Genomic DNA, 15,977 nt, shown 5'->3' on the forward strand with positions numbered 1-15,977 from the left:
AGCAGATCTTGCAGGGTGATGGAAGTGGCGGGGTGGGCAGGGGGCTAGTCTTGCCTGCAGTAGCTGCTGCAGAGGCCCCCGTGGTGCTGGGTAGCCCTCAGGGAGCTCTGGCAATGGCAGGTAGTGAAATGTTGATAGCTGAGCCTGGGGATTGGCCAAGCAGGAATGTGTGAAAGAGCCAGGGGAAGGGGCCTCTAACTGCGGCCGCCTCTGCTCTTAGGCCCTTCCCTGCAGGAGGACTCTGGCTTTCTCAATGTGCCTGAGGTTTTCCAATCTCCATGCTCAGATGTTAGGACCTTTGCATCTGGGATGAACTCAGCTCCAGGGGAGCAGGCACTGGCTCTATTGATCAACGACGACCCTGCTCTTGTACATCTTTCTGTTCAGTCTAGAGGGAACAATAGGGGGTCTTTTTTTTTTTTTTTTAAAGTGCTTCTATAGCACCTTGTATTTTTTAAAATTTTATTTATTTATTTATTTATGGCTGCGTTGGGTCTTCGTTTCTGTGCGAGGGCTTTCTCTAGTTGCGGCAAGCGGGGGCCACTCTTCATCGCGGTGCGCGGGCCTCTCACTATCGCGGCCTCTCTTGTTGCGGAGCACAGGCTCCAGACGCGCAGGCTCAGCAATTGTGGCTCACGGGCCTAGTTGCTCTGCGGCATGTGGGATCTTCCCAGACCAGGGCTCGAACCCGTGTCCCCTGCATTAGCAGGCAGATTCTCAACCACTGCGCCACCAGGGAAGCCCCAATAGGGGGTCTTTACTCATGAACACTTTGCCCAACAGACCTTTAATCACGGACAGGCTGTTTCCCATAGAGGATTCTTCTTTGGATCCTACCCCAGCCCTTAGGAGGCTGAGAAGAGCCCTCCAAAGGGAATAATGTCCCCACCTATGAGACTCACCCTTCTCCCTTGAACCCTCTGGGATCAGGGGAGATTTCTTAAGACTGTAATAAGAGACACCCTTAAAAAGTGAAGGCATCTCTTTTACCTCACCCCTACCAGTGTGAACTCCCTGTAGCCAAGTTCTCTTAGGGAGAGAGAGAGAGGGAGGTTTCAGCTGTCCTGGGCTATATCCAGAGCCACGGCAGAAGCAGTTTCACTGATACTGAACAGAACTACTCTCCAAGTGAGAATCAATGGCCAGTACAGCAGTCCCCTGGCCGTCTTGAGTGTTTCTAAACATCCTGCTTATGTACAGAGAGGTCTGAAAAAATAAAAGCAGTCCAGGACCAGTTGCACCCAGAAGGCAAGGATGGGAGGATCTTAATGGAACAGGCAAGGCCCCTGGGGGAGCGGTGGTGCTGGCTGTGGCTGGGTTGGGCCTCTTTGGGCAAATAGACTAGCTGGCCGGTCACTAACAGAGTGCAATGTGGTAGAATAAACAGGCAACTGTTCTGAAATCCAGCTTGCCCTGGCCCTAGGCTGGAGCTGTCTGGCAAACCCAGCAGTGGAGAGACTTCACCTCAGACATGCTTTGAATAAGTGTACCCAGTTGAGTTCTTTGCCAGGTCTCTTGTCTGTCTCCACTCCATCCTTAGATCCTTTTGGCTCCAGAGGATATCAAAGGTTCCTGCTGTGCTTGGCCAGAGGCCTCAGAGAGAGAGATTTGTAAGAGTCTTTTCATTATGGGCTCTTGGTTACTGGAATTTGAAAATCTGGCTGTGAACACTTCTACTAGGCCAACTGTTGGCACCAGTGTTATAACAAGGATCAACTTCTACCCTCAGTCCCTTTGAGTCAAATATGGAAAAACTCGATTTGGCAGTGCTTTCCCCTGAAATAGCAGCAAGAAGAGAGACAAATATCCCAAGTTTAAAGAGAGAAAACTTTAGACTGAATCAGGGATTCTCTTGTACTCGTATTCTAATAAGTAATACCTTCAACTTTGTCATCACTCCTGATATTTGTGCTTATAAATGGCCTCTAGACTGGGGATGCAAGTCAGCTCTGAAGCTACAACTGGAATAAAAGAAACCAGTGTATTAAAAGTCCTTGCATGACTGGTTCAAGATGGCAATGCCGGAAGACGCTGAACTCCCCTCCTCCATGAATACACTGAGTCTACAGGTACACATGGAACCAATTCCTCTTAAAAATCCTAAAGGCTGGCTGAGTGATAACGTCACATTGGGCAAACAAGAAAACCATATCGAGGCAGGTAGGAGAGGCTGGGACACAACCTCACGCAAACCCCACCCCTGGTGCGCATCTCACAGCCGGGAGGGAACTCGGAACCCAGAGTTTCTCCCTGAGGAATGAGGGGTTTTGACCCCACATCAGGCATCCTGACATGTGGGACACATGAGCCCCCCAAAACCTCTGGCTTTCAAAACCCACGGGTCTTGGGTCCTGAGACCCACAAGACTAGGAATCTGTGAGATGGCTCTTAAAGGGCTCCCACACTTAGACTTGCCCATCCCATGGCCCAGCTCAGAGCAACCCATTGCCTCCAGACTTAAAGGAAGAACACTCACCTGCTTATATTAAAGCATTGGCTGGAGGGGCCAGCATCTAATTTAGCATCGCATCTAGGAGTCTGCTGGAACGCTCTACAAGATGCAGATGGGTGGGTGCGGTCTTCCGCTCTCCCTTTGCTGTGATCCACGAACATCAGTGTCTCCAGGATGGATGCTTTTGCACACGTCCATGCCCCGATTTTTGTGGCTGCTGCCTGGGGCACACCTGATCACCCGGCCCTGGAGGCCAAGGGACTGTAATAATCGGCGTCACCAGAAAGGAGCTCACAACCCAGGCCGGCACCCTGATTTTTGCGACTGCTGCCAGGGAACTCCTCCACATCACCTGGCTCTGGCGGCCAGTGGGGGTTACACTCTTGGGTCCCCCAGGTCTGTGACCGACAGAGAAAGAGTTCTTAAACAGCTGCCACCCCCAGAGCACAGCAAGAGGCAACAGACCCCCTGGAGCTTGGAGGCCTATTAGCTGATTATTATAACTGCAGGCAGAGGGGCAGCTTTCTGATTAAACACACAGCTAAGGGCTGACTGTAAACCTTTCCTGAGACCTCAGAGGGTGACGTTATCTTTGCACTCACCCTCTGCTGTGCTCCGGAGGCCAGTGTCTCCTGGAGGGGAGTTTTGCATGCATCCAGTGCCCTGGTTTCTGTGCCTGGAATCTCGGATTTTGCAGTTGCCACTCAGGGTATGCCCCTAGACCGCCTGGCTCTGGTGGCCAGGGGGCTTGTGTTCCTGAGTCCCATGGGACTGTGGTGATTGAAGAGATGATTCTTGGCAGGTTACCACCCCCAGGGTACTCAGGCTGTGGACTGAGGCACAACCCCCAGTCTTTCTATGAAGAAGGACTATTTGCTTGTCCTTTGACCTGAAAGGCAGTTTTCAGGTTTGACACACATTTAGATGCCTGTGGAGCTGCTCTCAAGGAATGTGGGCTGTGGGTGCCGTCTTGGCTTTCTTCCTCAGCTTTGCTGCAGCTCACAGATATCACCCAGAAGAGAGTTTGTACACTCATCTTGAGCCCTGATATCTGTGACTGCCGCTCAGGGGACACCTCCAGATCACCTGGACCTGTTGGACAGTGGGGCTTATGCTTGTGGTCCCAGAAGACGGTATGTATTTGCATATGTTTAAAAGCTGATGCCTGAGAGTCTGGCTTCCGGTTAGCCTGGATCTAGGTGGTGACTGAGATCCTCCCCTTTGGGACACTGACAGGTCTTGGCACACCCTCAACTGCTGGGAGCCATTAAAAATATAATAGGCTGCTTGGACAAGCACAGAGGCTTAAAAGACAACCAGGAGTTGAGGCAGGGCTGAAAGAAAATGTTCATCTCTTACATGAGACCACACCTTCAAGACTGGAAGGGGTGGTTGTTTCATCTACTGTATAGAAACCAACACAGAGGAAGCAAAACGAAGAAACAGAGGAATATGTTCCAAATGAAAGGACAAGATAGAACCTCAGGGGGAAAAGAAACCTTAATGAAATGGAGATATGTAATTTATCTGATAAAGAGTTCAAAGTAATGGTCATGAATATTCTCACTGAACTGGGGAGAAGAATGGATGAACACAGTGAGAACTTCAGCAAGGAGATGGAAGATATACAGAGGTACCAAATAGAAGTCACAGAGTTGAAGAACTCAATAACTAAACTGAATAAATACTCTATAGGGGTGCAAAAGCAGACTAGATGAAGCAGAAGAAAGGATCGGTGGACCTGAAGACAAGACAGTGGAACTCACCCAATCAGAGCAGCAAAAAGAAAAAAAGAATGAAAAAAAGAGAAAATAGCTTAAGGGACTTATGGGACAACATCAGATGGAAACCAAAAGAAAGCTGGAGTAGCTATACTTACATCAGACAAAATAGACTTTAAAACAAAGACTATAATAAGAGACAAAGAAAGGGCATTACATAATAACAAAAGGGTCAATCCAACAAGAAGATATAATATTTGTAAATATTTATGCACCCAACATAGAGGCACCTAAATATAAAAAGCAAATATCAGATATAAAGGGAGAAATAGACAGCAATACAATAATAGTAGGGGATCTTAATACCCCACTTACATCAATTGATAGATCACCAAAACAGAAAATTGATAAGGAAACATCAGCCTTAAAGGACACATCAGACCAGATGGACTTAACAGATATTTACAGAATATTCCATCCAAAAGCAACAGAATGCATATTCTTCTCATGTGACAGAACATTTTCTGAGATAGATCATATATTAGGTCACAAAACAAGTCTTAATCAACTTAAAAGGATTAAAATCACATCAAACATTTTTTCTGACAACAGTATGAAACTAGAATTTAATCACACAAAGTCAACTGGAAAATTCACAAACGTGTGGAGATTAAACAACATGCTACTGAACAAGCAATGGTTCAAAGGAGAAATCAAAAGAGAAATAAAAAAATACCTTGAGACAAATGAAAATGGAAATATAACATACCAAAATTTATGGGATGCAGCAAAAGCAGTTCTAAGAGGGAAGCTCATAGTGATAAATATCTACCTCAAGAAACAAGAAATGTCTCAAACAACCTAACTTTACACCTCAAGGAACTAGAAAAAGAAGAACAAACAAAGCCCAAAATTAGTAGAAGGCAGGAAATAACAAAGATTAGGGCAGAAATAAATGAATTAGAGACTAAAAAGATAATAGAAAAGATCAAAGAAACTAAGAGCTGCTTCTTTGAAAAGATAAACAAAATAGATCATTAGCCAGACTCATTAAGAAGAGAGAGGACTCAAATAAATAAAATCAGAAATGAAAGAGGAGATGTTACAATTGATACCTCAGAAATACATAGGATCATAAGAGGCTACTATGAAAAATTATATGCTGACAAATTGGACAACCTAGAAGAAATGGATAAATTCCGTATATATATATATATATATATATATATATAAAATAAGGGGGGGTGTGTGTGTGCATGCATGTGGTTGAATATTATTCAGTCATAAAAAAGAATAAAATCCTGCCATTTGTGACAGCATGGATGGACTTCGAGGGCATTATGCTATGAGAAATAATTCAGACAGAGAAAGGCAAATACTGTATGATCTCTCTTATATGTAGAATCCATATATATATGATATTATATGTATTTATATAATATACATATATAAATACATATAAAACTAGGCTCATAGGTACAAATTGGTGGTTGTCAGAAGCAGGGGGTTGGGGGGGGTGGGAGAAATGGATGAACAGTTTTTGTTTTATTTTAGTTAAATACATTGAATAATAACAAAAAGACACATAGCCAGAGAGAGACAGTGCTTAATTAAGTATGTCTGTGAGTTAGAGAACAGAAAAACCAAGGTAAATAAGGTCCCTGCAGGGATGGCTCTGGGACAGGGCTCTGCTTACCCTGAGACTGGGTGTTTCTTTGATCTGGTCTGGAAGGGACCTTGTAATGCAATGCTTTTCTTTGGAGAGCACGTGTCCTCATGGAAGGGACACCTGTTTCCTCTTGGATACACGTTCTCCTGTCTCCTACTAGGAGTCAGAGAAAAAGCACCATTTGAATCCCTTTTGGTTGTGTCTTTTTGAGACTGTAGCTGCCAGTTGTGTGGCCTAGATTCACCAGGGTTATGCAAACTTAATCATGTTTTTTTAGGATTTTATGGTATTCATCCATTTCCTCCGCCCTTCCCACCTTCTGTCCTAACTTTTACTTCTACTTCTCTGACACTTGGTTGAATCAATTTGATTGGAGCAGAAAGGGAAGCAGGCCCACTTGGATTGGGGAGGGGGCTAACAGGGTGGGTGGGGGTGGTGGTGGTGGAGGAGGCTCTCAGGTCTGCCTCAGGCTCAGGAGGCCTCCCGAGGAAGGTGGGATTGGAGGAGGCGAGTGAGGAGAGGGGGACTCTTCCTGCTCCAGAGCCTGACATGGTCCCAGGGATGTGATGACAAATGAACAGAGACGTGGAACCGGGAGCAAAAATGCCAAAAATGAATTTGCCTGGACGGCATGAAAGGGCAAAGGAGAGATGGGGGCACGCCCTGGGGGAGAGACAGTGTAGGCCTGCGAGGAAGACAGCAGCCAACAGAAACGTCCTTTATCTTGCCTTCTCCCTCAGGAATGCATAGAGAAACAAATGAATAAATAATACTCAAGTTCTATTTTTCATTGTAAAAATTTCCAAAACACATCAAGGCAAAGCCAAAAAAATAAACAAATACAAAAGCCTGCATCAGCTTACCACTTTGAAGTAATAATTATAGATTTCTCCTTGTTTCCTTCTCATCTTTTTTCTTTGAATCTATGTATCTGAATATATTTATACATTTTATAAAATTAGGACCTTATTTTATATGCAGTTGTAGCTTGATATTTTTAATTTAATATTTTATCAAAAAAATCCAGCATTTTTCCTTATATCTGGATATAGAGGAGTTATCTGCTGAAAGACAGAAGTTTCTAGCACAGGCTTTAGAAGATGACTCTGGAACGATGGTGTGGGTGAGTTTCTTTTGGGCACAAGTTTGAGGTGGAACAGAGCACTTCCTCAGCTGCCCAGCCCACCATAAGGGCTGCTGTTCCGAGAAGGAAGAAGGAAGAAGGCAGAGGGAGGTGTGTTAGAAAAAAGAGCTCTCTTCTCCCAGGTGTGGTGGGGGAGAGCCCGCAGGGCTGGGTCTGGTCTGTAATGATGGGGTCAGCGCCTCCCAGCTGAGTACAAAGGGATTCCCCACCTTGGAGGATGCTCTTTATAGCTGACATTTATTGAGCATCTACTAGGCGCTGGGCATTGGGGGCTGTGCAAATGCCATTCGTCATCCTCCAAACAACTTGAACAAATAAGCATCATTATCCACACTTCACAAAGGCAGAAACTAAGGCTCTCAGAGATTAATTTACCAGTTCATGGTCACACAGCTGGTGAGTGACTGAGGACTACAGCTCGCATTTCCAAGAGGGTAGCAGGATAGAAAAATATAGGCTTTGAAACAAACAGAAAACATGAATTTGAATCACTTTTGTTAAAATACAACTTTCCTTTAGACTCAAAAGTGATACGTATTTATTGAAGAACATTGCTACCAATGTCTTTCTATCTCTGGTCACTTGATTTGGGAAGTCTCTGCTTATCTGATTTTCCCTGTTGGGATCTTACATTAAGTCATTCAACAAACATTTATTTTTCAATTACTATGTTTAGTCACTGATAAGGGGAATAAAATAATGCATATGATTTAGACCCTGCCTTCAAGAAATGGACAGGACAATGGGATGTGGCAGTCACATACACACTATAACACCTGTAATGATTACTGCCATAGAGGTCTGAACCCAGGGCTGAGGAAACATCCACGAGAGGAGGGTTACACCTGTTTGGCCAGAGTCAAGGAAGGCTTCAGAATGAAGGTGGTGTTTCCCCCTTCGAGCCTTGGTTATTTCACCCGTTAAATGAAGGAACTGGACAAGAGTGACTTGTGGCTTCGGCATTCCTTGATTTTCATTCCCTTATCTTCCACAGGGTTGTCACCAAGGACAGCTCTTTCCCATAAGTAGGAAACTACATGTGAGTTGCATATGTGTTCCCAGACAGCGTGCTGCAGAGCTCCCATTACATGGTTGCCTGCAAAGCCCCTTATCTTGCAGTGACCCGGTCTGCACATTTGCTTGTGTTGGGCAAGGAGAGATCTGGTCTCAGATCCAGGTCTGGGATATTTCCTTTCCACTTTCAGCTCCCTTCCTCTTTCCATGCTTTCAGGTGTCTTTCAGTGGCAGGTCAAGACCCACTCCACTCCTCCCCACACCCACATTCCCCGAACGGGTAGAATTTGTTTCAGTTCAGCTCTGCACCCCTCTAGATCTTAGCACGGTGCCTTGTGCATAGCAGATGATCAAATAACGTGGACGGATGAATAGCTGTTTTCTCTTCTGGAACTTTGCATGCAGTTTAAAAGTGTCTGTGTTTGTTTTCTCTAGTTTGCGCAACAAATTAGCACAAACATGGCCAAAAACAACATAAATATATTATCTCACAGTTCTGGAGGTCAGAAGTCTGAAATGGGTCTCACTGGGCTAAAATCAAGGTGTTAGCAAGGCTGTGCTCCTCTCTGGAAGTCCTAGGGGGACATCCCTTCTTTTCTGTTTGTTTGTTTTGTTTTCTGGTTTTGTTTTTGTCTTTTCCATCTTCTAGAGGCTGCCTGCACTCCTGGGCCTGTGGCTTCTCTCACCTTCAAAGTCAGTGGTGGCTGATCAAATCTTTCTCACATTGCGTCACTGCACCACTGACTGTTCTGCCATCTTTAAAGGACCTTGTGATGACATTGGGCCCCTCTGGATACTCCAGAATCATCTTTCTTGAAGTCAGTTGATCAGCACACTTAATTCCATTTTGCCATGTAACATATCATCGTTACAGGTTACAGGGATTAGGATGTGGACACCTTTGCAGAGGCCATTTTTCTATCTACTATGGGGCCAAGTAAATTTATTTCAGGATCCTGTTTATTCAGCCATCCACCCCTGCACTCACCTCGCATTTGTGGAGCTCTTACTATGTTCCATGTGCTCTGCAGGGAGCTGGGAGATCAGGGGTGCACCACGCAGAGTCTGGTAGGAGACAAGAGTGAGCAACTGCCCAGCAATCTGACAAGCCCTGTAATGTGGGTGTGCAAAGGGGGGCTGTGGGGTACAGAGCAGGGGCATCACCCCAGGCTGGAGAAAGAGAGGACACCCGGCCTGAGCTTTAAGGGGGCTGGGGCTGGGACCGGGGGACCATGCAGAGGGAAGAGCGTTTGCAAAGACCTGGAAGGTGTGGGAGTTAAGAATAGTCTAAATTGCTGGAGCATAAGGTGCTTGCCCACACTCTACCTGTGCTGTCCTTAAGGAAGGGAGTTGAGGCTGGATGGGTAAGAATGGGCAGGTCATGGTGGACCCTGGGTGCAGTTAAGGTGCTGGACTCTATGTTGTAGCCACAAGTAAGCCACTGAAGGATTTCAAACAGAGGAGCGATGGTGTTGATGTGCCGGCCATGCATGGTGACATTCCAGGGATTCTTCCTTGCGTGCTTGGGGCTTCCTTCCTCCCAGGGAACACACATGGTCTACCTTTTTCTCAAATGAGCACAGTGCAGCCATTTAATACCCTTGTGGCCAACCTCCCTGGGCTAACCCTGGTGCCTGCTGTTGCTAAGGCTGCTTTGAGGTCCTCAAAGGTGACTTTGCAGAATCTCTCCACATATTATGCCCAGGACGTGGCTCTGATTACTTCCCTGCTTTCCGTCTCTTTTTCCCCCAGAGTCATCTTCATTAAGGTCCTAATTAGGACAGCATCAATGAGCTGTAAGTGCATCTGTACGAGATGATCGCCTCTCTCAGCAGATTTGTTGCTTCTCTGAAAGTAGTGGCAGAAGCGATGATGAAGCAGCTGTGGGACAGCAGCAGAAGCACTGGTTCTAGTCAGAAAATCTGCCTGTGAATCCCAGCTCTGCCACTGAATAGCATTAGAACTTGAGGAAGTCACAGAAATTCAGTCATAATTCAATTCCACAGTCTATAGAATGGGGGATGTATTAGCCAGGGTAGGCTAACTGCTGTATCCAACATTTTAGTTAGATTAACACTATAAAAGTTTATGTCTTATTCATACGACAGCAAAGCAGGTGTTCTGCTTAGCTCTGCTCCACTTTGTGACTCAGGGACTCAGAATCCCTCCAACTTATGTCTCCCTCAACCCCCTCCACCCTGCAGTCCTCGGCATCCTCCTTATCTGGTCAAACGATGGGGAAAGGAGAGAGAGTGTTCAGGTTTGCATAGTTTTCTGTGCCAGCCCAGGAAGGGAGCCACATCCCTTCTGCCCACATTCCACTGGGCAGAATGTGGTCACGTGGTGCTGCATCCACTTAGTTGCAAGGGAAGCTGGGAAATGTAGTCCAGCTGCGTGCCCAGGATGAAAAGGAAATGGTTCACTGCACACCTGGTCAGTCTTTCCCCAACCATCTAACTATAAGGATTATACAGTTTCGAAAGTTAAATTAGATCAGTGCCTCTCTAGCGCTGAGAGCAGTGCCTCATACATGTGAGGGCTGAATGTGGGCTTTTGAGCCTTGGAAAGAGTGCCTCAGAAGACAACAAACACTCCAGGAAGGAAACGTGAATTGTGGGTTGTGAGAGCACTCCTCCTTCATGGTTTCTTTAAATGTATCAGGAAACAAGATTCAGTAAGAAACAGTCCATTAGCAGCAGCAAAACACACGTCAAAAGAAAATAGTGCATTAGCCCCGGCACACTTAGGACAGAGCGGCTTTCTGCCAGGAGGTGCTGCTTCCTGTCTGATCTGATAGTAGCAGAGTCCCTGGTCTTCCTCATCTTCCTTTGCTGCTTCTTTTCCGATTACTTGCCCCCCTCCCCCCATCCTTAAACTCACACACACTAATTCCCCTCATGGAGGGCTAATAGGAGCTGACTCAGGAGTGATAAGTAGCAGAGGGGTGGGTTAAGTTGGACAAGATAATTTAGAAGAATAAATAAGGCAACCTAGGTCATCGAAAGGAGGATTAAATGCCATTTGGCCTAGGAGAAAGGTCCAGATTAATTCAGACGCTTGTGCAAGGGAGTATGCAAATCACTTGAACAGAGAAGAGAGAGACGGCTCATGGAAACGTCTTGTAATGAAGTAAGACAGTGTTTCTTCCAAGTGTTAGGGCCCTGATGCCTTTCCAATCCCCTGTCCTGCTCTGCCCCCTCCTCATGATGGGAACTTAATTAGGAATGGAAGATATTCCATCTCCCTGCCTAGCATATTTCAGAGCTGGTGATTTTATTAGAGCAAGTATTAATTTTTTTAAGACATAATAAGAAGATTATTTCTTCTCTCTTTCTATCAGTTCAAGCCCTACCTTGGAAAAAACAGCAAGAGGAAACTCTTTAGTGAGTGTGCTGCTTTCAGAGCCAGCCCGGGGGACAGATCCATCTCCATTAAGTGTCCAGTTTTTGAGAGCTGGGCTCGGTAATGAACTCTGTGATCTGAAGGCTGGGGGCTGGCTGGGAGGGGGCTCTGAGAGCGGCTTGGGAAGCAAGTCCCTCTCTGATGATGCGCAAGAAAATGTCATCCAAAGAGAGCTGGTGAGCCGTGTGCATGAGGGCTGAGGGGTAGGCTGCAGAGATTGATGGATGGGGGTCATTTGAAAGAAAGGACATGACAAGTTAAAGCGAAATCATGCTTGTGGCTCAGGACTCAGAGCTTTTATCCAGCCACGAGCTATTCTCGGTCTGCTTGCGGGAGGGAGGGCTGTAGGCTGCTTCTGCTTCAGAGTGAGGACGTGAACGTGAAGAGGGGGCTGGTCTGGGGCTGAGTGGGCAGAGAGGTGGCTAAAGCGTGGCCCAGGAGCCAGAGGAGAGCTGGAGGGGGAGGAGTCAAAGAAGGAGCCTGGCGGTGAGTACGGAGAACCCAGGACTCAGGATCCCAGCCCTAGAGCCCCTAGGGTCCCTGTTCCAGGAAGGAGAGGGGTGAGGACCATTCAGAGTTGATCAGTGAAGACATTGGATGGAGAAGAGCTCTGACTGCCCTTCTCTTTGATTGTTTTGCTTTTCCTTATGGTGGATCTCCTTCAGGAAGAGGGTTGCAATGTGTGTTGTTCAAAACCTGGGTTTGAATTCCAACTCCGCCATTTGTCTACTTGGTGAACTTGGAGAAGTTCGTTAACCTCTCTGAGCTTCAGAGAATGGTGAGGATGAAAAGGATAATAATGTATGTAAAACCCCTACAGTGTCCGGCTCATAGCAATCGTTTGTCAGAGTTAACTGATGCTGTGAAAAATGCTTAGTTTGATCAAGGAGATGACTGGAAATTTGGGGAAGGCATCCCAGACGGCATGATAAAGCTGTGCTCATGCAAACGCAAATCGGAAGGCCTTTTTCATGAGGTTTGCCCCCATTTGGAGGCCAAAGATCTGGGTCCTAGTTGTGGTGCCACCATTAACGAGCTGCGGGACCTGCAGCCGGCTCAAGTAAGAATTTCAGGAGCAGGTCCTCGTGTTGGAAATATGGATGATGCTGATTGCTTGGCCTGCTACATGGGGTTCTGTTAGGGTTCGTCAGGCAAACAGGAAACACCTCATGAGAGGCAAGAGTCTAGGCAAACATGGGGGGGTCATCGGTGGGTGATCCCCAGAAGCAGAGGCAAGATGACTAGGGAGTGAGAGGAAGAAATGGGGAGAGGGCAGAGAGTGGGAGAGAAAGTGCTAGAAGCTCTGGTAACCCTAAGATTGTTTTCTATGTCTGTGAATCTGTTTCTGTTTTGTAAATAAGTTCATTTGTGCTGTTTTTGAGATTCCACATATAAGTGATATCATATAATATTTGTCTTTCTCTCTCTGACTTACTTCACTTAGTAGGATCATCTCTAGGTCCCTCCATGTTCCTGCAAATGGCATTCTTTCATTCTTTTTAATGGCTGAGTAGTACTCCATTGTGTATATGTACCACATCTTCTTTCTCCATTCCTCTGTTGATGGGCACTTGGGTTGCTAGCAGTCGACTCTTGTGAGTCAGTATGAGCTCCAGCACATCACTGGCAGGAGACCAACAGAGAGGCTTCTAGAGCTCTCAAGTAGTGAGAAAAAGTCATCAGATTTGGGATATATTTTTAAAGCTTCCTCCTATTATGAACAAGGGTGAGTGACATTCTTGCTATATCTCATTAAATCTTTATACCAGCTCAGGGCCAGCTTTAGCCCATAGAGAACCTTGGCGCAAATCAAAAAAAGACGCCCCTTCCTCATTATTTGCTGAACAGCCACGCCAGGGTGCACGGTGCTGGGTATGGAGTGCAGGGTGCCCCATACAGGGTACAACCTGCCAATTCAGGAAGACCTCCTTTGAACTACAATGACAGAGGTGCTGCCAGGACTCCCTTTTCGTAGATGAGGAATTGGCAGTCCGTATTAGTTAACTAACTTGCCTGCAGTGGGGGAGATGATATAGAAATCCAACGTACAGCCTCACCCCCAAAGTGAATCTTCACGCCTGGGCTGTCAGGTGCCCAGATTGCAAGGGCAAGGAGGTGGAAGGAAGAGTAAGAAACCTAGGGCTATAGATTTTTATGGCAAAATTTTATCCCTGGAGTTGTGCCAACCCAAGGTAAAGTGAAAGGAACTATAGTTATTAAGCTTCTACTTGATGAAAAGCATCCCAAACTTCTTCATGTTAATTTGGGACCAAGAGACATTTTAGCTTCATTTTTTTTTTTTTTTTAATTTTATTTATTTATTTTTGGCTGTGCTGGGTCTTCGGTTCGTGCGAGGGCTTTCTCTAGTTGCGGCAAGTGGGGGCCACTCTTCGTCGCGGTGCGGGGACCGCTCTTCATCGCGGTGCGCGGGCCTTTCACTATCGCGGCCCCTCCCGTTGCGGGGCACAGGCTCCAGACGCGCAGGCTCAGTAGTTGTGGCTCACGGGCCCAGCCGCTCTGTGGCATGTGGGATCTTCCCAGACCAGGGCTCGAACCCGTGTCCCCTGCATTAGCAGGCAGATTCTCAACCACTGCGCCACCAGGGAAGCCCAAGCTTCATTTTTAAAAATGAGAACACGGAGGCTCAGAGAGGTTGGGAAATGCACCCAGGGTCACACAGCTGGGGAGTGGCACCTGGCCTGTGCGCCTTCCACATCACCTCCCTCGAGGTTGTGCCCTACCAGTGGGCACAGGAGCCCCGCCCTCGCGGTGCATTGCCCCCCCCCCCCTTCCTCAGACGATCAGAGGCATCTGGATGGGGAACAGGCTGCCCACTTCCTAATAGTTTAGGAACTTGACATCAGGGCAGTTGTACGGAGATCATTTATTTTTTTCACTCATTCAACAAACATTGAGTGTCTGTTATGTACCAGCCACCCAGTCAGGCATGGGGGCTGCAGTCACAATGTCAGAGGCCTTCTCTCTGACCTTGTAAATTACTCCACAATCCTCTTGGTTCCTCTTTACAATTCGGGGTGCAAGTCCCAAATGCTCAGTCCCAATCTACCGAGGGCTCTAAGGGAACCCAGGATGCTCACGTGGTTTGCTATTTCCCCAAGTGAGGATAGAATCAGGACACATGGAAGGTATCAAAAATTGCAACTTCCCGGGACTTCCCTGGCGGTCCAGTGATTAAGACTCTGCGCTCCCACTGTAGGAGCCTCGGGTTCGATCCCTGGTCGGGGAACTGAGATCCCACGTGCCACGCAGTGCGCCACCCCCCCCCAGAAAAAAAGAAGTTGCGACTTCCCTTTCCTGTTTCCAAAACGTCACTTTGCCCCTTCCCCTGCCAATTCCTGCGCCGATGACATCGAGAAAACTGAGCCCAGAACTTCCAGACAGCGTGGCGCCTGTCCCCCACCTGCCCCCGATTCCCCTTTCTCCATCTCCTTGTTTTCGACCTGTTTTGTAAGGATGCGGGGCTCTTCCCTAGCGCAGGGCCCCTTCCTGGCTTTGGGAGGATTCGGCTGGACGTGTTTTTCATGGAAATGGAATTCAAATTGGAACCTTATGTCTGGTTTCTCTGTGCCGCAGAGCGTGGCTACAGTGTGGCCTACATCAGCCAGACCCGGATTCCGAAAGTCTGCTGACTCGGATTAGCTAAGCTGATGCTTTCTCCTTAAATGAGGGACTTCATGCCTGTCCTTTTCCTGTAAGGATTCCCTTCTGGTGATGAGATAGTGAAATACGATGCACAGGGGTGTTGTGTGTGTGTGTGTGTGTTTGTGTGTGTGTGTATATGTGTGTTTGTGTGTGTATATGTGTGTATGTGTATGAGGGTGTGTGTGTGTGTATGTGTGTATATGTGTGTGTGTACGTGTGTGTGTACGTGTGTGTGTGTTTGTGTGTGTGTATATGTGTATGAGGGTGTGTATGTGTGTGTGTATGTGTATGAGGGTATGTGTGTGTGTGTGTATGTGTATGGGGGTGTGTGTGTGTATGTGGGTGTATATGTGTGTATGTGTGTGTGTATATGTGTATATGTGTGTGTGTATGTGTATGGGTGGTGTGTGTGTATATGTGTGTATGTGTGTGTATATGTGTGTATGTGTGTGTGTCTGTGTGTCTGTGTGTGTGTCTGTGTGTGTGGGTGTGAGTGTATATGTGTGTGTGAAGAGAAAGTGCAGAGGGTTAACTCTGCATTCAGGAAAGTTCTGGGCTCCCCTGAGCTCTACCATCCCCCTCACTTCCCAGGAGGTGGTCTGTCCTCACAGCTCAGCTGGATTGGAACCTCCACTGTAAAACTTCTCAGCTGAGATACTCTCTGCAGGTTACTTGGCTTCTCCGAGGGGTTCAGTTACTCTTGCTGCAAGACAAGTTACCTGACACCTACTGTCTTCAAATATCAGTTTGGTATCATTACAGCTCACAATTCCGGGGCTCGGGAATTCAGACAAGTTGCAGCGGGGATGTCCTGTTACCTGCTCTGTGATGTCTGGGGTCTCAGCTGGAATAATTTGAACGGCTCAATCCCGAAGCAGCTCGGGCTGCTCGAGGAGTGTGCCTCTGTGAATA

The 15,977-nt window shown here is 46.9% G+C and overlaps 1 protein-coding gene across 1 annotated transcript in view; it reads left to right on the forward strand.

The window, feature by feature from the left end:
- The window catches only part of GALNT8 (polypeptide N-acetylgalactosaminyltransferase 8), a 54,271-nt gene extending 39,219 nt beyond the window's left edge, over positions 1-15,052 (forward strand). Inside the window, 2 exon segments of the mRNA XM_036865838.1 lie at positions 12,397-12,462; positions 14,876-15,052. Coding sequence (XP_036721733.1) covers positions 12,397-12,462; positions 14,876-15,052 — 243 coding nt within the window.
- Positions 15,053-15,977: the final 925 nt, after the last annotated feature.

This window comes from Balaenoptera musculus, chromosome 10 (genome assembly GCF_009873245.2).
Source record: "Balaenoptera musculus isolate JJ_BM4_2016_0621 chromosome 10, mBalMus1.pri.v3, whole genome shotgun sequence".
Classification (NCBI taxonomy): domain Eukaryota; kingdom Metazoa; phylum Chordata; class Mammalia; order Artiodactyla; family Balaenopteridae; genus Balaenoptera; species Balaenoptera musculus.